Genomic DNA, 22,419 nt, shown 5'->3' with positions numbered 1-22,419 from the left:
ATGTTTACTTTTTAAAGCTCTGAATATTTTTCATTATTAAATAAAAGTGATATTAAATCTGAATCCATTTATAATGACAACTCAGGTTTCTCTATTTCAGACATTCACAAGGAATTCATTAATCTAAATCCTTATAAATCTTTCTAATCTGGTGGCTTGCATCTCTTAATACTTAAGATATGTGTTTTGCAATCCCCCTTATAAAAATTTTCCATGAATCTTTTATTTCTGGACTAGTCCTCACTCTGTGGAAATTAGCAAATATTAGTCCGGTCTATAAAAAAAGGAGATCAATTACTTGCTGAAAACTATCGACTTATTTTACAAACTTCTGTTGCCTGCAAAATCTTCAAAAATCGTTTTGAAAAGAATCAAAAAAGTTTTGTAAAGAACAAAATCTTAAATCACATTAACAATAATAACATGCTCTCATTGGTACAATTAACAATACCAGCTCTGTTTGGATTGATGTTCTTCATGGTGTTTCTTAAGGCTTTTTTTCAATCTGGACACAAACAATCTTGCTAAACTTTCTGAAACTTCTGAGATATTTGCCAATGATACTAAACTTCTTTTTTTTTTTAATTTTACTATCATTGTTTAGAAGTTTAAAAAAGTTTAATATCAGCAAACTAATCTGGTTGATCTGCAGAATTGATTACACTTGGTATTCAAGTTGAGTTAAAATTAAGCATTTTAAAATGCTCAAGGCATTTTAAAATAATCAAGGTATAAATTAATGCCTAAGAAGGTACTAAAAAGTGTAATTTGGGAATCATTTTTACAACTTAGCTTTAAATCTGAATCTGTTTTACGCAAAGCAACAAAATAGGCTTCCAGACACCTTTAATAATGCGAAAGACTAAAAAGATTAAATCTACCATCACTTGAGTTTTTGCATCTATGATGCAATCTAATCCAAGTCTTTAAATGAATACATTGTTTTAAGTTAATTAAATACATCTAATAAAATTCTTGTCTTGTGGTCACCATTTTAAAATGAGGTGTGAGTATATTTTAAACTTCCTTTTAAGATACAATATGTTATATAATAGGTCAACTAAATTCTCGAACGAACTACCTGAGCAAGTAACTATTACTCCACTGAACTTTCTTTTAAAAGTAGACTAGACTCCTTTTTGAAAAAAATTGGATCAAGTATTTTTATAAGTGGTTGTTTGTAGTGGGGTGTTTTTCCTCCTTGTTGCATGGATACATTAATTTGTTAATTAAGTAATTAAGTAATTTAATTATTTTAATTTATTTAATTATTTTAATTTAATTAAGTAATTAAGTAATTTAATTATAAAAATTAATTTGTTAATTAAGTAATTAAGTAAATACATTAAGTAATTAAAGATGTAATTTTATGGCTACAACTATGATAATAGTAATTGTTTTTAATTAATGATTTAATCCAAAACTTTTGCTGAAGTGTTTAATATTTAAACTACAGGTTAAATATTAAAATACAGGTGATCATAGTAAGTGATACAGATGATCATAGTAAGTGATAGAGATGATCATATTAAGTGATACAGGTGATCATAGTATTGTAAGTTTATAAAATTGTAGTGAGTAGTAAGTCTAAGGCATCAGCTTTAGGCTTGGAATCATATTAAAATCAAATCTGTGGTTCTAGTTTAGTCTTTAATCTCAGGTTTGGTTTCAATGGATTTTTTTTATCTTTGATTATTATGAATTTTTTTGGACTAAACAGAGAAACACAATTAAGATTAAGCTCAGTCAATCGCTCTTTAGGGAGGCAAATTAAGGGAGTCAAAAGCATTTTGGGGAAACAGATGCAAATTTGGAGGTTGAGAGGTCAAGTACAAATAAAAATCTTGTTAATCCAAATGGTTTCTTATAATTAAAGTCACTGGTAGAAGTCATTAATTGAAGTAAGTGTGGTAGTCATTCATTGAAGTCAGTGTGGAAATCATTGATTGAAGTCATTGATGGAAGTAATTGGTTGAAGTCAGTGTGGAAGTCATTGAGGGTTATTTAATATTGGAGATTGTTTGTCAAAAGTTGATGTTAATGGGTTTATCGTGAAAATAAATTTAATGAAATATAACCCAAATATGATTTTTTCGGAATTTGTTGTCGCTTTTTGAAATAAATTTTATGAAATCTTTCAACGAAAATATTTTCCATTAAGGTATGTCAAATCTGCCACATTTGAGCGGCTAAGGTCTTTTAAGGAATTTTAAGTTTCCGAATTTTAATTATTGCAATTTTAGGCAAAACTTATTTAAGAAAGGAACGAATCCGTATACTCAACAAGTATACTCAAAAGTATACTCATTTGAGATAAGAATGGTTTGAAGTTTACCTCATATAGATACAAAGGTTTGAAGTTTACCTCAAACCTAGAAGTTATATAACTCAAATACCAAAGATGCTTTTCTGTAAACCAACAATGTTTTGGTTAAACTAGAAAGACTGATTATTTATGATTTTGTATATTATTATTTTGTATGTTTTATTTGCATATGTGTTTTATATATGTTTTTTTTTAAATTTATTTAAGCTGGCGAACTTGATGCGTGAAAAAGACGTGCTCCTAATGTAACACTTAGTAATCGATGTTTGGATTCCGATGTTTAGCGGAAAATTGTGGTGAACAGCAATGATCATCGTTGTCATTGATTTATAATTAAAATTAATTTTAATTTATTTAGGTCCGACAATTAAAAACTAATTTTATACTGAAAAAATACGTATTTATATTTAATGTATAAATAAGTTTTGGTATTCATTGAATTGAATAAATTGTGCAAACCTTGTGTTTACATTTAGATTTCTTTTTTTCAAAATATTAGGTTTTATTTTTTCATTATTTTTAAAGTTTTATCAACTTAGCTGCCTTTTCTTTTCACTATTTTAGTTGATATTTCAATTTTGTTGCTTTTTTTGTCTTGTCAGATGAAAGGTTTGAATTAACGTTGTTTTGTCGTGTACGTTAGAGTGGTGTTATACTGGACTAATTGAGAAATGTTTCTACTCCCTTTTTCGTAAACTGTAATGTTCTGAGACCAATACTGCTTTTAATGTATATCAACAATCTTTCTGGTTATTATAAAAATTAATGTAAGTTACGCTAATGAATGTAAGTTTTCCAAATAATCGGTGATAATAATTATTTGATAAAAGCAATGAGTTTCTCGAATGTGCAAAAGACACTCGACAAAAACAAAAAAGGTTGTTTAATTTGAATGATTGAGACATTAGAATCTCAAATTATTTTAAGTAACACGCAATAGAACTAAATGAAAAGCGCGCGTCAATTGCAGAAAAGGTGTCATTGTGAGCGAACAAAAGTTGAGAGGAGTCAAATTCAGTAGTTTTGTTGCGTACTTTATAGATTAAACTTTATTAATATAAACAAAGTTAAATGCAATAAATTTTTAAATAGACGGTTTAAAGTTAACAATAGTTAATTAGATAAACTTATTTACAAAAATTTTGTATTTCATTTTTATTTTTACATGTGGATTGTTTTGAAGCTTGTCTTAGTTGTGTCTTAGCAAAATTTTAAACTAACTTAAAATGGCTGACGCGTTCGTTTTAAAAAAAATCATTTATAAACACTCTTCTTGTTACAAGTTTCATAAATAAAAGAATTACAGAAGCAAGTAAAAAATAATCTTATTTTCAAGTTTGTATAGTTTGCAAAAAATACTCTTTTAAAACATTTCACCAAAATATTTAAACAGACTAAAAAAGTTATATAACAAACTGAATTTTTTTCACTCTGAAGTTGTAATAACAAACTATTTAAAAAACCAAAAATAGACATGGTGCAATGTTGAGCGCGCCGACTTCTGAATTGGATTGTCCGCGGTTCGATCACCGCTTTGCTCAAAAAACATCGTTGTTGAAAAAGAGAGCGGGAAGCTTCTTTGTAAATGCAATTCTTAAACATGCTATCATTATTAAAGTTAGTATTTAAAAAATTCAATTAATTTGTTTTTGAACACTTTATTTTTAAAATTGTTTTTGCCGTATAATATTATTTACACTATATGATTTATAATATTATATGGGGAGGACTTCAAGAAGATCGTAATGACCTTATCATAAAGCTCTTAACAAAACTCTATTTTCTTCTACGATAAAAACATCTATATACTATATAAATAAATATATACCGAGAGTATTTAATCACTAAATATATCATAAATTTAATACTCTACATACTTCAGAAGTGAAACTCAAAATAAAACATAACAAATCAATAGGCAGTATAGCAACTGAAAATATTTTTTAAAATAACAAAAAAAATCAAGAATATTTTTTGTTAAAAAAATGATTTTTTTAATAATTGTTTAAAAAAAAGTAGGTCAATTTAGATGAAAATATAAAATGAGGCCGTACTATTTCATTCCAGAGAAAAGGTCTACGATAAAATACGCAAAATTGAGCTTGTTTATTATTACAAGAAGGTTTTTCTAAAATGCTATTATGACGTAGGTTATATTTGTTTTGGGGTTTAATTTTGTAAAGGTTTACAAAAACATCGGGGACATAAGTTCTTTACATTTGTACATAAAACACAAAACATTAAATACATTTAGTTGATAAACATTTAAGGCGTCCATTTTTTTAAAAAGCGGATTCAGAGTTCAAAAAACGATTTTTAAAATTTATTATGCGAGCTGCGTATTTCTGATGCCGATAAAGAGATTTAAGTTTAGTTTTATGTGTACTTCCCCATATAATATTTGCTAATTGATATGACAGTGAATAAAAGAGTAATATAATGTGTTGATTGCTTTTTGTTGAAAATACCTCTAGATTTGTATAGAATTCCAATGTTTTTTGCAGCTTTTTTTAGAAATATTATTGATGTGTGATTTCTTTCAAAGACAGATTTTCTTCAATTAAAACTCCTAAAAATTTTGTCACTTTTTCTCTTTTTAGGATGACATTGTCTATAAAAAGATCTGGCATATTTACAGGCAGTATCTGTTTGGTTGGTAGTTTAGATGGAAAAGTATCCATTTTGTTTTTTCAATACTTAAGAATAGTCTATTTTTTTTGAACCAAAATGAAATTTTTTTAAGTCCTCTATTCATATTATTAAAAAGTATGTTTATATTTTCATGTGACTGAAACAAGTTTGTGTCGTCTGCAAAAATTATAGTCTTTAAATTGGATGCTTTGTTAAGATCATTTATATATATAATGAAAAGAAGTGGTTCAAGTATGGATCCTTGTGGGACAGCATATGTTATGTTTATTAATATTTGAGGTTGGGAATCTTTGTTAAAAACAAATTGCTTTCGGTTACAGAGATTGAACCAAACTTTTGAACCAACTTAAAGTTTTTCCTGCTATGCCATAACATTCAAGTTTTTTAAGCAAAATATTATGATCGACCGTATCAAAAGCTTTTGACAAGTCAATGAAAACACCAAGAGTAAATTTTGGATTTTTAAAAGATTTGTTAATACAACGTGTTAATTGAAGAATAGCATGTTCGGTTGAGTTGTTTTTTTTAAAACAGAACTGATTTTCATAAAGGAGTTTATTGGTAGTTAGATATCGGTACACTCTGTTATACATTATTCTTTCTAATATTTTTGAAAAATTTTGAGGGAATGTGTTTATAAATTGTTATAAATAAATCCACTCTTAGGGTAGTCAGACGCGATTCTACAAATAAAATGAATTAAGGGGCGGGGGGGGGCGAAGTGAATCTTTAAAAAAGAACCAACTGGTTCTTTAAAAAAAAGAAAAGGTAATCAAAACTATAAGTTTTTATTTCATTTTTGTTTTAATTTTATTTATTTAACTTTTATTTCGCTGATTAAACAATATTACAAGTTTTCATATAAAATAAATAACATCGTAAACATAAAAAACCTTTATAAAATGACGTTTTTAATCTTTTTAATTTATAATATATATATATATATATATATATATACTGTTATAATCAGTCAGGGACTCAAAGAAGATAAGGATGATGCGTTTATCATCACAACCTTTTCATAGAGCCCCTTTAGTCATTATTGAAATAAAAATAAAAAAACACTTTAATTTTTAAAGAAAAATAAAAATTTAATAAATTTAAAACACATAAGAAGAAAAAAATAAAAAATAAATAAAAAGAAAAAGTTTTTGAAATTTGGAACAACAGATGCCATTTTCCAGAAGGCAGGAAAACAAGACTCAGTTAAGGTCAGTAGTTTAGAGAGAATTGAAGAGAGTTCTGGAGAATTTTGTAAGACTATGACAGGAATGTTGTCTAGACCACAAACCGTAGAAGATTTTAATTGAGATTTTAGCAATGGAAGGTGGAGCGATTTAAATGTCTAACAATGGGTTAACCTGTTTAATTGGAATGGAAGGAAAAGATTGGCCTTAAGATAATTCAAGAGTTGAATTTGAAAAAAAGTTCTTTACAAACAGTTCTGTATTATCCTTGAGAGAGTCAGTCCCTTGAATGAGAGATGGGTTGTTAGATCTATCTTTGTTAATGAGGATATTGACGATTTTTCAAAAGTTTCTTGAGCCTAACTTCTGCGATTAGATACGGGATTTAGTGAACTGATAATAATGAAGCTTAGCATCGCACATCACCTTTTTACAACGATTTTTTGCAATAATAAATAGCAGGTTGTTTTTAAAAGAGTTATTATTTTAAAAAAGTTTAAAAAAATGATAACGATTAGATACAAAAATTAGATACAGCTTCAAAAGAAAAAGAAAACCATGGAGTAGAATGAGGCTTGACTTGAAACCGACGAGAAGGAAAAAAGCTTCCATTACTGTCAGAATCCAGGAGTTTACGAGGCGCATTTATCAGTTGAAAGAGAAAAGACATCATCCTAAGGACCGTCACGAAGAAAATAACAAAAAGAATCTCAGTCAGCTTTAGGGTAATTGTAAGTAGTGTGATGATCGGGTGAGTCCAAAGGAGAGTACAAGATGAAAGATCTTATAAAGATCTCTGAATGGTCAGAACCATCTAAGGGAGAAAAAGGAGAAACTGAACACAAGCTGAGGTCAGAGTCAAGACACAAATCAAGGAGTGAAGGCAAATTATTAGGGTTGTCCAGAAAATAACAACATTATAGGCAGAGGAGTAAAGAGAATGTCCATTTGATCAGAAATTACATTTAAAAGAGTATTGGGGAGAAGGAGAACAATAAAAAAAAAAGGGTAAAGGTGATAGAATGAAGAGGTGTTAGAGGTGCCAGGGGATAGAGTGAAGAGGTGCAAGCAGAAGCACATAAAAAAATAGTCAAAGAACTCAAACCTTTTATAACAAATAGTTGAATTGACGCGTATGTATACCCCCAAGCCAAGCATGTAATATTGGAGTCGTTGCGAATCAAAGGATAGTACCCATCAACACGGAAATCTGAAGATGGAACAACGGAATTTAAATTAGTCTTACTAAGAGATAGCAAGTGTGGTGAATTTTTCAAAAGGTAACATTCAATTGATGGAAGGTTGCTTTGCAGACCACAAATATTTGTAAAATACATATTAAAACAATTAGGTGGTGGGGGTGATTTAATATTTTGAGTTACTTTTGGCATGATCTAAGTTTAAAGAGAGCTTGACTCATTTATAGATAGACCACGGCCTCCTAAGCAATGAGCTATGTAGTTGTCTAAGTCCCGTTGATTAACCCAAAGTTGTAACAAAGTGCTCCTTATGTGGTCTCAACAATCCACACCAAAAGCATTAACCACCCATGCCCAAAATGGTACTGTTAATACTCTGATGTTTTGCAGGTGTTGATGGAACCATCCTTTCTAAGAGCTACTACAGAGTTCAGAAAACCTTAATACTAGATGGTTGCAGAACCAACGCAAGACCCATGAGTTGAGTCAAGAAAAAATCAAGAAGATCCAGCATTCATCATCCTAGGCTGAAAAATGTAACACAGATTTACATCTACGCCAGCCTAGTAGATGAAAAAGAGGGTTTAAGGCTGATATGCAGAATTATTCTGTTTACCCTTTAAGTCTTTTCCTTAGAGGCCTTTTACAAGACAGTAGCTAGATGCAATTAGCATCTGCCCAACATGAGTATTTTTATCGAGACACCATTTATAGCCTTTCCTGAACCAAGAGCCGCAAGGCAGAGGATTTTTAAGTAGGAGTTTGTTTCTTCTAGACTTTGCCTAAAAAAATAAAACCTACTTACCTAGGCAAAACCTAGGCACCAGGTCATGGGGCAGGTAGTACTGGGTTACATGATACCAGTATCAGAGTGATCGTGATGATTCTGAACCTGACATGACCTGAGGTAGTTAAAAGGTGTTACTTCTTGTGAACAGTACTTTAAAATGTTAAGGAAAATATTATGGAAATGCATTAGGAAAAACATTGCATCTAACAAAATACTTAAAATTAAGGTGCGCGTAAGTTTTATAGTGCGTTACTGATCTCACACTGCATCAGAGATTTAAATAGAACAAAAACATATATAAAGTAACTTACGTGTGAAACAACACCGCCCAAGAGGTTCAGACAAAACACAAGCATACAAATTAAGTAAGCTACTGGTCAGCTAACAAAGTAACTAGGGCGCCTCCAACTATATAAAGACACAAGCACAAAAAGAAAAAAAAAAAATTAAATGAAAAATATTACAATAGGCATGACATATAATAAATAAAAATATGAAAATTGAAAATGTTCCCTAAAAAAAATCAACGTTGAAGTTGTGATTGATCATTTCGCTGATTTAAAAAACAGCAACAAGATATCAAAATAATCTATCTACTTAATAATGCAATAATTAAACCTAGATGCTATCTTTAGTAATGTCTATATTTCGTTTTGCATAACTGAATTGTTTTAAATATACACAAAGTACAAAGATATAACTGTCTCGTGTTTACTTTTTGGAATAACTTGTTGTAATAATGTATCACAATTACTTGTTCATTTTTAATCTAATGCAAAAGTTTTTTATTAAGACATACAAAAAATTGTGTTGAAGAACAGATTTATTTTGTTGGAAGGATGAGGAGGATGGAGAAGAAAGGGGGAGAGAGGGGGAGAGGTCACAACCGTTAATTTGCTGGGGAACAGGATGACCTAAAGTTGTGCCTGTAATGATTTACTATTTTCTTTGGAATAATACAAAATATTGATGAAGAAACATTTGCTTGGATGTCAGATTTCTTTCAGAAAATTAAAAGTTTTTTATAAATCAAAACGAATGAAACTTAGAATATGGTAATTAGGGCGTTATACAATGTAAAATTAATTTGGCCTACTCGCATATATTGGGGTTTAATTACTTGAAAATACGTTCTTTCGCACAAATATTGTTTTTATAATCAACAAGAATCAATTTTGAGATGTGGTGTTGCAGTTTAAGTCCTTTAATATATTTAAGAATGTAATATAATTCTATATTATTTTATAATATTGATTTTTATTGTGTCTATACGAAAGTGAAACTAGATGTGTTGGCTGAGATCTGATTTTTCATATATTCAATAGCTAAGCGTAAAACGATAAATTGTCAAGATGATGTAAAAAGACTAATTTTTATCAGCACCAAAAGCGTCGAGCCTTCTTGAAAAAGTATTTAGAATAAAAGTACATTAGAGTGCACGTACTATTTGAAATCAATTAAAAGAGGGTGGATTTAAAGCAAGAGTCCCTCGCAAAGAGCTGTTCTTTTTAAAAACCCGTTAAAACCGAGGCCTTGAATTTGATAAATATAACGCAACAACTTTGAAACCCGTTAAGACCGAACCCTTTGAATTTGATAAATATTAACAACAACTTTAATGTATAGCTTTTCAACAAAAAAATTAAATCTAATTAAAATTGCAACAAAAGAGAAGTACATTTGATTTAAAATACCTCTTTTAAAATAAATACATTATTTATGTATTTATTTTAAAAGAGGTATTTTAAATCAAAGTCTTTTTGTAATAAGAGACTCTTAGATTCTTTCCTGAACTGTTCCACAGAGATGTTTTGAACATTATTCTTTTTTGTAATTTTCATTTTTTTTATTAACTTTGTATTTAAACAAGCAATAAGTTTTTTTTCTGTTGCAGATTATTTCGTTTTAAAAAGTCAGCTTAATAAAATTAACGTGTTCTTCAATTTCTTTGCTTTTAATTTTATTTGAATTTATTCTACTTGTAATAACAAGTATATTTTACGTAATTGCCATTCAAACGTTTAAAACAATAGTGCGTGGTTATTAAATCTTTATCACTTCCTTGATCAAATCGCTATTATTTCTTCTATCCAAGCTTAAAAGATTTAAATAGATTCAGACTTTTAAATAGCGTAACCAAAGTAGCGAACGCGTTTTTTATTTATTTATTTATTTCAAAGACAAAGCAAAAAAAAAATTATTTTTAAATTATTTTAAATTTTACGTTTTTCTTTATAAAATTTTACTTACATAAAGTTTAAAGAGGTTTTATCGACCAATTCTTTTCATAATAAAGTTACTTAGCGATCCACGAGTTACGTAACGCTAAATTTAGTTAGTAAACAAAACAGATCGCTAAAAACAAAAAAAGATCGCTAGTTTTCCCTCGCAAAGTCTTTAATTTAATGAAAAAATCTAATAAGAATGAAAATTGCTGCTCAATGGAGTTAGTAATTTTCTACTTTTTTTTTTTTTTTTTAAATGAGTATAGCGTTATTGTCTAAGAGCCCGTGGCCGCCAGACCTACTTTATTTTATAAAGACTGAAAATTTCTCAGCGCATGCTTCCAACACAAAAATGAACAATCGTCAACAATGTACTTTAGATCATGGTGCCTTTAGCTGGATGCAGTTACCAAAGGTGTTTAAAATACCGGCTAAAATACGTCAAATTGAAAGGGCAATTTTCTTATAATTTTCTTCGGAGTAGTATTAGAAATCATTGCCATCCGTTGCAGGACACTTATCAAGGTGCAACCCCTTGCTAGACACGTTTAAACTTCAACAAATTGTAATTGTACTTACTTCATAGTATAAAAGTGGAAACTTATACAGGTTAATTGGATAACTGTTAAAAGATGTTTATATGGTCGGTGACATAAAAAAGACGTCTTTTGAACGTTCAAAAGACGTTTAAAACGTTTAAAAGACGTTTAAAAGACGTCTTGTTACATGCCTTGCCCACTGGTTCATTAGCCAGACACTTTTTACAGTTCTAACCCTTAGCCAGACAAGCGTATATATTAGCAATATTGTTAGTTTTATAAATAGTTGCAGTACTGGTTAAATAGCTTTAAGCTATATTGCCGGTTACGAATCACAAACCTCCAGTTTTGAAGCCAGCACTTTAACCACTACATCACGGCTACTTTTATCGCGTGACATTACCTGTTGCAGTAAATCATGTGAACAAATCAGGTTGTGTGAAAAAAAGTAAGCATGAAAAAACTTTATTGGCACAGAAAAAAATGCTAAAGATGTAATTGTGAAACTTTACCGAGTTATTGCATAAGCAATTTGATGAGACTGTCAGAATTTACAGAACATGCAACAACGTTAACGTTAATATATTTGATTGATTTCAAGTCCATAGGAAAAAATATCCAATGGGGTATATTGAGATAGCATTGTTTTTGATTTTTCCCAGACTCAGGAAAGAAGAAAAAACTGACCTTGGCCAAGTTGGTCATGTTGAAAACTCTGTTCCTATTACTCGGAAGAATAGAAAATTTCTGCGTCATGCAAAATACGGGGGATGGGTCTCACTTTGTTTAACCTCAAGTTGAGAACAAATCACTGTTCAGCTATTTTCAAATAATAAGTAGTACGAACCAACCAAATCTTGAATGTATCGATGCTTTAAAATTTAATGTAGACTAATGGAAACGGTTGCAACTCCTATTTTTTTATTTTATTTCGTCTGTAAAAAAGAGAATACAATGCCGTGTTATATAAATAAAATCTACATGACTAGAGCTAAAAGAAGGCAGTATTGGTCTTATCATAACGCCCCAAATATATATAGTTTTATGAATATATATTTGCATTTGAAGATACCTAAGATAACTAATCATGATATCATTCAGCGCATCAACTCAACAGGTGTTGCTAATCTACAAAAATCCTGTGATAGACTAAAAGTTGCCACCTCAAAACAAAAAAAAGTTGTTAAAACCATAGGCATTAGTAACACCATAGGCAGTGTGGGGGCAGTGGTACTTGTAAAAACTTTTTTTACTATTCGGAATATAATGTGCTTTAATTTTATTTAAGCTATGCACTATATATATACATGTTTTATTTATTTTAATGTATTAAATAAACGGTTCCCATTCTTGTACTTTTACAAATTAAGTGTTTAATTTAAATAATTTAGATTAAATCTTACACGTTAATTTAAAACAGTTGTGTTTAATTTAAATAATTTAGATTAAATCTTACACGTTAATTTAAAACAGTTGGTGTCTCGATTTATCTCATATGCAGGGTCAATATGAAAATACAAAACAAAAAAGTATTAAGGTTAGCCTTTATTTTCATTTATTAAAAAATGCATAACTCAGGCCCGTAGCAACCGGGTAGGCAGCAGGAGCATTTGCCCACCCAATAATTTTTTAAATAAATAATTATGAAGAAATTGACTGAAAAAATGAATGAAAAAAAATAAAAAAAGGTCCTTAAAACTATTTTGGGGTAGTACTGCCCTCCCCCCCCCCCCCTAATATAATTTTTTGTTCCTACGGCCCTGATAGCTTCATAGAAAAATAGTATATGACTATACTTAGCACTCAAAATTGCAGAAAAAACTATATCTGAGTCTATATACCAGAAAAACTTTGAAATTCTGTTCCTATTCACCTCGTATTGCAGTATATACTTGTGTTGCACAAGTGATTGCGTTAATACCAACCAATCGGAAAATTGGTTAAAATAAATGTTAAAAAGTTGCATTATATTTTATATAATATATATTATACTAAAGTTATATATAACTATATATACATTAAAATCATCTGTAACTTAGACATTATTATTTTAGAGTATTATTACAACTTCACATGCTAAGACTGGTTAAGTACAACTTAATCGAAGACAGCAAGTCTGAATAAATGATTGCATTTGAAGACAACTACTCATGATATCATTCAGCACATAAAGTCATCAGGTGGTATCAATCTTCAAAAATATTGTGATAGACTAGAAGTTGCAACTTTAAAATATATATATATATATATATATATATATATATATATATATATATATATATATATATATATATATATATATATATATATATATATATATATATATATATATATATATATATATATATATATATATATATATATATATATATATATAAAATACGCCGTTTGGCTGCGAAGAACGTAAAGATTTCAAGCAAACAAATTCTTACTCGGCTGTCTTCTAATGTAAATGTTAGTGCCCGCACAATTCGATGACGCTTTATCAAGGATTTTAATTTCACTGTTAATCTGATCGTACCATGCTAAATTAAAACCACGCTTTTTTCAAAAAAATGATTGTGTCCGCGTCAAATTTTGAAAAAAAACTCAAGAATCGGACTGTGAAAATGTGGCTCTTAGAAGAAGCACAATTTAAGCCGTTTGAAGTACACAAAATTAATGTTTGCCCGCCACCAAACTCACGCTCCAACCCTTGATAAGTAGCATCTTCTGTTAAGGAATACCCAGCAATTATGATGTGCAATCGCTATTCGACCTAATCCGAGTATTGTGGGTCTATTGTTGCCTCAATCCCGCAAAGAGTAGAGACTGTTCTAACCGTCAGAGAAGTCCATACAAAGTACTGAAACATGTTTTATACCGTGACTTCTTTATTCTTTTATGGTCATGTATTGTGCTTTTTGAATTGAATAGAACTTTTTCTAATAAAATACCACCTCAAAGCAGAACTAGTGTAAAAAATGTAATACAAAGTAAAAAATTTACGAGCATATTTGCTTGTAAAAATTTAAAACTCTTAAAATAGCAATCAGCGGTATCAGAACTGGTATTTTGAATAAAAGACTAATTGAATCATATGATTTTGATAAATAAAAATAAAGCTTAAGTTCTCAATCATAAAAGTAAGAAATGTATAAACGTTTAAATGGCCCAATCGAGTTTCATTCGAACTTGATAGAAATATAGATTTTGTTCACATGTTTATTTTGTTTGTTTTTTTTTCCTTAAAAGAAATCGTATTTTTCAATGTTAACCTTATTTAATTAGCTTATCGATTTTTTGTTATGTTATGTACTATTGTTTATACATAAACAATTTTTTTTTTTATTTAACTTTTTTACAATAAATAGATTAATCTTTATTTCCTATCGCGTAATGCGCAAAATACATCACGATCGTTTTTTTTAAATTGAAAGATTATCTTGATAAAGTTTCAAAAATAAATAAATAATAAAAATAAAAAAAATCTGCTATCTTAACTTTTAGCTATGACGTTAGTTTACATTATATAATACTAATAATAGTAATAATAATAACAGCAATAATAACAATAGTAATAATAACAATAATAATAATAGTAATAACAATAATAACATATACATACATACATATCAGCCCCGTATTGTTAAATTTTTATGAAGGAGGGGGAGGGGGTTATTTTTGAAAAAAAAGGTAGTTTAGAATAGCAAATAAAAATTTTGCTCTGTTTTTTATAAGAAAACATGCATGAAACATAAGAACTTGGTAAAAAAAGAACGGTCCGTCGCACGTGATGACCGAAGGGGTGGTCATCAGGCGCGACTCCTCCTCCTCACGATACGGGCATGCATAATAGATGCATACATATATTCTAGCATTAGAACAACTCTGGTGTTAAACCAGCGCTAGTTGTTCTAGTCATTTCACTTCTAAATATGGTAAACCGATGTTTCTTTTAAAACACACAATTTTTTTTATCGAAACACAACCTTCTCTTATCTTTGCCAACTGGCACTAGCGGTAGTTGAAAACGATAGAAAGAAGAAAAGTGCAAATTTGCCACTTTTTGAGTAAAAATGTGTAAAGCTATATTTTCTTATAGGGTTAGCATTGTGCTTTTCGAAAAAAGTGCGGGAAGATATATATATATATATATATATATATATATATATATATATATATATACATATATATATATATATATATATATATATATATATATATATATATATATATATATAATTTGACTTATATTTGAATTATACGTTTTGATTTAATCTTTATTGTTAATTGAATTCATTGTTTACAGTTCAGCTAACTTTTCGAGGAATTATTAATCCAGGGATATTTCACTACAAAGAAAGAAACAAAAAACAACAACAGAATTTTACTGCTTTGATACGGAGCAAAATTTTCAAAAACCGTCCACCATTATAGATTCTATTACCAGTTTATAAAACTTAATTAGTAATATATTTACAACTTGCATCTTAAATGCATCCAAATCCATTCCATTTATTTCCAATATCTTGGAATCAAAAAGCAAATCGCCGATTAGTTCATCACAATGCACGGTCGGCGTTAAATGAAAAAAAAACTATTTAATAATAAGGCTAGCGTATAAGTAATCTTCTCCTGCGATAATGAAAAAAGTTTTTCTATATTGGAAAATGCAATATTAATATCTTAAAATTTATATTTTTCCTCTGAGAAGAAGCGGCAACAAAGTTTACTGAAAATCAGGAAAATTTACAAAAACAGATTTGAAAAGTAGTTACTAAGAGCTCTCAAACATGGCGGACTTGGAGGCTGTATTGGCCGATGTTTCCTACTTAATGGCCATGGAGAAATCCAAATCTACACCTGCAGCTCGAGCTAGTAAAAGAATACAACTGCCTGATGCTTCGTTAGTGATTTTTCAAATTATATTGCTATCATTAGTTTTGCTTAAAACCAAGTTAATATAAAGTTTCTATTATACATTGTTACTAAGTTCATGTAAATTTATTACCAGATAAAATAAGCTTTTACAGTCGATTCTATTTTTTTAAAATTAGATATCAGTCTAGAAAATATGTCAGTAGTTTTTGTGGTATTCCATTGTTTAGTTTTACAAAACGGTGATTTTTTGTTGTTGTATTCCAAAAGCATTTTATTCAAATATGCAAGAAAAGTTTTATTATTAATTTTATTTTTTTTAATTGTATTAATCAGGGTATGCTAGATTGTTATAATTTTAGAAATTTAGTGGTAACTAAGAAATAAGTAGTAGCTGCATAATTTATATTTACAAAATACTTTTTGTTCGCATTTTACAGATGGTCGGTAAGTTCTAGTTTTCATCTCTTCCTTCTTTCTTTATAAATAATCATGATTATTTTATACTAGTTGCTTAAAAAAATCAGCTTTGAATATTAGAAAAGAGTGCATCAAAGCATAAATAGTCTTTTTAAAAGAAGAAAAAAACATTTAATAAGAATAGTGATAATAAATTTTATAATTTTTTTTCCTCCTGTAAAATGTTGCTGGTGATATCATATTTAAATAGTGATAGACAAGTGTTTCAGTATTGATTAAAGATTAAGTTAAAGGCACACTAAATATATATGAAGGAGATCTATTGCTGCAAAATAAATTTTCACTTTTGTAAGACTATTACAGAAATATTGTTTGGATCTCAAGCCATAAAAAAGTTTTATTCATAAATGGTTTTAGCAACAGAAGCCGGGGCTTTGACTGTCTAACAATTGGTTAACTTGTTTAACTGGAATAGCAGGAAGAGTATGGCAATTAGATTCAAGGGTCAAATTAGAGTAAAAGTTCTTTGAAAGTATCCTTATCCTTAAGAGAGGTAATAAGATCATGACACAGTTAATGACACTGTTGAACATTTTCCAAAAGTCTCTAGAGCCTAACTTCTGAGATAAGATACAAGATTTAATAAACTGAGAATAATGGAGCTCAGCATCAGACAGGATCTTTTTTACATTGATTTCTTGCAATAATAAAAAGAAAACTTTTTTTTTCTCAATGTAAATGGTACATGTAGTTATATGTTACCATGTAGTTATATGTACCATTGATTACATGTTATCATGGGTGGATTACATGTTACCAAGGGTGATTGTGATGATCCTGAACCTGACTTTACCTGAACTAATTAAAAAATGTTACTTCAGTAAGCAGTACTTTGAAACATTGAACTGGTGGTTTCAGTAATCAGTTTTAGAAAAACATATTCAAGCGAATAATAGAAATTAAGGTGAATCTATGTTATATTGTTATAGTCACTAGTTGGTAATTGAGCTAACACTACACCAGAGATTCAAACAGAACACAGACATTTATATAAAACGGGTGAGCTAATACCATGTCAGAGGTTCACACATAAAACATACAAATAGTAACTTATGGGTAAGTGAACACTTTGCTAAAGGTTCAGATGAAACGCAAACATACATATATAGTAAACTATGATTGAGCTAACACAACAACCAAGACTCTCACTATAGACATGACAGGTATAACACATTATTGATAACCGGCGACAGATACTAAATAGTATTGATAATAATTTAACTAGAAATTTCATGCCTCCTTACCAATACTGCAAATATGGCCAGACTTGGCATAGAACCTTAGACCTTTTTATTCTGAAGCAAGCCCTTTAACTACTGTGCCATGACTGCTCTACTTCATAGCAGCAACATTTCCTCTTAGCTTGCATATTAGCAACATTCCTTCTTAGCTACATACATAACTGCTCAGATATAAATATTTATTCATTTATTTTAGGTTATTAAAAAAAGGGTTTTTTTCAAAAATTTCTTTAAAGTTTTAATCTTTTTCAACTAATGAAATACCATAACTTTTTTAGTTTGAAATTGGAATGTTTAAAGTTATTAGCTGAAAAAAGACCAGTTAGTTTTCACTATTAATGATTGCTCTACATTTATTTTTTTACTGTAGATAGTATTAGTGTTTTTTCAATTAGTCTAGCATCTCAAGCTTTTTTTAATTATAATTTTTTTGTAGTTTTACTAGTGAAAATTTGAGTATTTGAAATAAGCTTGGTGTAAATCTGATCCCATCATCCTAAGTTTTTTTTTACTATATCTCTTCAAACAAACATATTCATCTCTGATATCATTCATAGAGCGCTCTTGCTGAAGATAAGCATACAGAAAAACAAAGTTTAGTTGTGTGTGTGTGTGTTTAGATAAGCCCTTTAACATCACAATAAAATAGCCTGCTGCTGGGGGCTTCAGTACATATATCAACTAATATAATGCACATTTACATATATATATATATATATATATATATATATATATATATATATATATATATATATATATATATATATCAATCTTCTCCGTTTGAAAATTAATGTCAGCGCACGAAAAAGCACTGACAGGATGGTCAATTTTAAGTTAGCCTGCGCAATTTTGAAAATTTCGTTTTTCTACTATTTATATTAGAACAAAATAGCGAAAAAAATGTTTTGAATTAATACTAGATGAATTAATTAAAAAAAAAACTGGCAAAAGAAGGCCTTATTTCATAAAAGTTGAACAAATGAACAAAAAAAGTTTTGTTGCAATTTAAAACAAAATACTTTTATTTTTTTGGAAAGCGCTTTTTTTCTGTGCTCGCATACATGCCCGCAAAAACTTTCGTTTTTCTCTGTTTAGCCAGCGCGAAAGCGCTGGCTAAACAGAGAAGACTGATATATATATATTTATTTATATGCAGGAGCTATTCTATACCCTTTTTGAAAGCATTAAACAAATTCAGAAATTGAGGACTTTTTTTTGCAGCAAATATTGTTGTTATTTTTTTTACGAAAAAATGCCTGCATATGGCAATGGTTCCACCAAATTTTGTTACAGCAAAAGCAGGCACAGGGGAGGGGGATTGGTACCGCGGGCCAAATTATTTACCTTAAATAGCCTCTGATATCGAGGACAACCTATCGAGGTCGTTTGAAAGTTTTTCTATAATCTGTTGATATTAAAAAAACAAGACCAGAATTTTTTTTAATATCAAAATTGTCTGCCCAAGCCAAAACCCTGATTCAATGCAGCAGCACTCCTTGCAAGTTCTATCTATTTAAGTTAGTCAATGTATGTACACTTGCATGTTTGCATGTTTTACTTATTTAAGTTATTGAAGTTAGTTAATGTATTCCACTCCTTGCATGTTCTATTTATTTCAGTCGATGTATGTGCACTCTGTCGCGTCAACCCCTAAATAAATCACTCAATAAAACAAAAGTAAATGAAAAGTAAAATTGAATAATAGTATTAAAAAAAACAGTATAAATTAAAAAATTAAAAGCAAACACATTCTGCATTAAAAGTTAATTAAGTTTGCGTTTTTGTGGTAATTTAAAAAATGTTCAATTTTATATGTATTTGCAAGTAATTTAAGGTTTTAGATTTAAAACATCATGGAAATGTTGGATGAACTTAATTAAGAGTGATGTTTCATGAAAAATCATTTTTTATTATAATTTATTATTGCTCAGTACTTTAAGAACACTGAGCACTCTATTTGTAGAAAATACTAACTTTTTATTATATATATATATATATATATATATATATATATATATATATATATATATATATATATATATATATATATATATATATATATATTTATATATATATATATATATATATATATATATATATATATATATATATATATATATATATATATATATATATATATATATATGTATATATATATATATATATTTATATATATATATATATTTATATATATTATTTTTAGTGTCTACAGTGTGATGCATAAATATCTAACAGCTAGAGATGAAGTTAATTTTTCTGCTATATTTAATCAAAAAATAGGTGAGTTTTAATTGGTATATTCAAATTATAAGTAATTTTAAAGGATCTTCAATTTTATGATTTACTTTTATTTTAGGGTTTATGTTGTTCAAAGAGTTTTGTCTTGAACAATGTGAAGAACCAGTTCCTCAAATCAATTTTTATGAAGCGGTAATAATTTAAATTTATTTAAATTTTTTAATTTTATGCAATTTATTGTTAAAAAAAAAAGAAAAAAGATTCAACCACATAAAATTCTATAAAAAGTAGAGGTTAACATGCTGGATCTTCTTGACTTTACTCATAGATTTTTGTTTGTGCCTCCTTAATGGCACCTATTCAACTCTTCCTGCTATCTCCAAGTGAGGGTACAGATTTAAAACTCGGATTAATGGTTATGAGGCCGCCTGGTAGTAAAGTTTCTAGAACTCTGTGGTAGCTCTCAAAGAGGCTGATTCCATCAACAGCTGTAAAATGTTACAGGTTTAAAAGTGCCATGTTTGGAATATAAGGTGTTCTGTTAGTGATTTTGGTTTGCATTGTTAAGGCCATATAAAGAGTCCTAAGTTACCAATTTAGGTGAATTCACAGGACTGTAGCAACTACATAGCTCATTACTTGGGCCATGCTCTATGATTGAGTCAAGTTTTCTTTAATCATAACCAAAGTGCTCAAAAAAGTATGAAACAAATAAACCATCACCACCACCTAACAGTTTCAATATAGCTTTTACAATAATGCATAGTTTTTAAAGTAACTTTCCATCAGTTGAATCTTACCACTTGCAAAATTCAGCAGACTTACTTGCTCTTTGTAAGACTGATTTCTTCAGATTTCTATATTGATGGCTATTATCCTTTGGTTCACAAAGACTCCAATAATCAAATGTTTGGCTTGAGCGCATACCTATGCATCAATTCACTGATTTGTTAAGAAATCAGGTTTTAAATCTTCTGACCATTCTTTCATGTGCTTGCGCTTAGCACCTCTTTATTTCATCACCTTCCTTTTTGTTCTGTATTGTTCTCCTTTTCCTAAATTCTGCACTCTTTTAAACTGAATTTCTGATCAAATTAACCAAGTCATTTCTCTTTAATCCTCAGCCAATATTGTTGCTATTGGTAACTTTAATTCTCATTACACTGAATGGCTTGACTCTAACACCACTGACCCTGCGAGCACAAAAGCTCATAACTTCTGTATTTTCAATCTCTATTTCAGATTAGTTTGTGAGTCATTTTCCTGAAAAGCATTATCACTTATCACCTTCATTTCTTGATTTTACGTCTTGTCTTTGATTCTAGCTTATGTTCATCTTTTCTTCTCTATAAATGATCTCTATAAATCTTTCATTTTGTACTTCTTCAGACATGCCCTATCATCACACTACTTAATATTACCATAAAGCTGACTAGGATTTTTTTTGTGATTTTTGTGAAGACAAAAGACATCAACCCAAGGAATGTCTTTGTGACATTCCTTGGGTTGATGTCTTTTGTCTTCCATACCTCTATCAAGGATGGTAGCAGTATGGATAGGGATTCAATTACGTCTTGTGGTCTAGACAACATTTTTGTCATAGTCGTACAATAGTGTTCTCCAGAACTCTCTTCAATTTTCTTAAAAATATTTAATAAGTGCATGACTGATTCTGATTCTAATACTTGCTGGAAAATGGTATCTGTGGTTTCAAAAACACTTTTTAAAAACTCTGGAGAATACTCTGACTTCTCTAACTATCATTTGATCTGTCTTTTATCTATTTTAAGCAAGGTCTTTGAACTTTTAATTAACAAATTTCTAACATCTCATCTTGAGTCTAATAACAATCAAAATAGATTTCCATTTTCTCTTTCTATGGCTGACTTGCTAACTGCTGTAACTGAAAGATTTCATTGTGCATTAGATGGATCTAGTAAGGCTAGGGCTATTGCTCTTGACATATCTAAAGCTTTCGATAAAGTTTGGCATGCTGATCTGCTTCATAAGCTTGCTTGATATGTTGTATTGGAAAAAGTTTTTGAGATTATCACATTTTTTCTGCCTAAAGGCTTTAAAAAAGTCAACCTTGAAAGACAACACTCTTCTTCATTTTCGGTAACGTCTGGGGTTCTATCTTTATACTGTATTATTTCTTATGTTCATTAATGATCTTCCTGACAATCTAACACCTAAAGTGGCTCTACTTGCTGACTATTCAACTTTATACTCCTATCTTGACAAAAAGTCTTCTCTTTTCGAATGCTTAGAACAGGGAGTTCCCTCAGAACACTCAGAACTGATTATAAATCTGTTTTTTCTTCTGTAACAGCTTGCAGTGACTTGTGAATTTTTGTTCAAACAAAACTTTTATTTTACTTTTTTCTATTTTTTAAAAAAATGATGTAGAGAATTTTAGTGTTTTGTATAATAGTTAAATAATAAATACATTAAATATGGAGAAAAGCTACATTTAAAAAATTCTCAACATCCATTTGAAATACTCAAGAAAAGTTTTTACATTTCTTGCATGTTCAAAGAGTGATACCTGGAAAAATAGGTTTTGTTTAAAAAAACCAACATGTTCAAAAAAGATTTTTAATACTCAAATTAGGTACTCGTATTAGGTACTTAAAATGCAAGTGTATGCATTCATCATCTAAGTACAAATTTTTTTATTGG

General features: G+C 29.1%; 2 protein-coding genes across 2 annotated transcripts in view; both read left to right on the top strand.

Moving 5' to 3' along the window:
- LOC100207732 (notchless protein homolog 1) overlaps positions 1-2,795 on the top strand; it is a 96,761-nt gene extending 93,966 nt beyond the window's left edge. The window contains exon 18 of the mRNA XM_065807825.1: positions 2,534-2,795. Within this exon, the coding sequence (XP_065663897.1) occupies positions 2,534-2,546 (13 nt within the window). The 3' untranslated portion in view covers positions 2,547-2,795. The remainder of the gene's footprint in view (positions 1-2,533) is intronic.
- Positions 2,796-15,452: 12,657 nt separating this feature from the next.
- LOC100214170 (G protein-coupled receptor kinase 3) overlaps positions 15,453-22,419 on the top strand; it is a 39,777-nt gene continuing 32,810 nt past the window's right edge. The window contains exons 1-3 of the mRNA XM_065807823.1: positions 15,453-15,806; positions 19,703-19,779; positions 19,856-19,929. Of these exons, the coding sequence (XP_065663895.1) occupies positions 15,694-15,806; positions 19,703-19,779; positions 19,856-19,929 (264 nt within the window). The 5' untranslated portion in view covers positions 15,453-15,693. The remainder of the gene's footprint in view (positions 15,807-19,702; positions 19,780-19,855; positions 19,930-22,419) is intronic.

Source organism: Hydra vulgaris, chromosome 10, assembly GCF_038396675.1.
Source record: "Hydra vulgaris chromosome 10, alternate assembly HydraT2T_AEP".
NCBI classification, from domain to species: Eukaryota; Metazoa; Cnidaria; class Hydrozoa; order Anthoathecata; family Hydridae; genus Hydra; species Hydra vulgaris.
The sequence above is the reverse complement of the archived record's forward strand: the minus strand, read 5'-3'. Positions and strand labels throughout refer to the sequence as shown.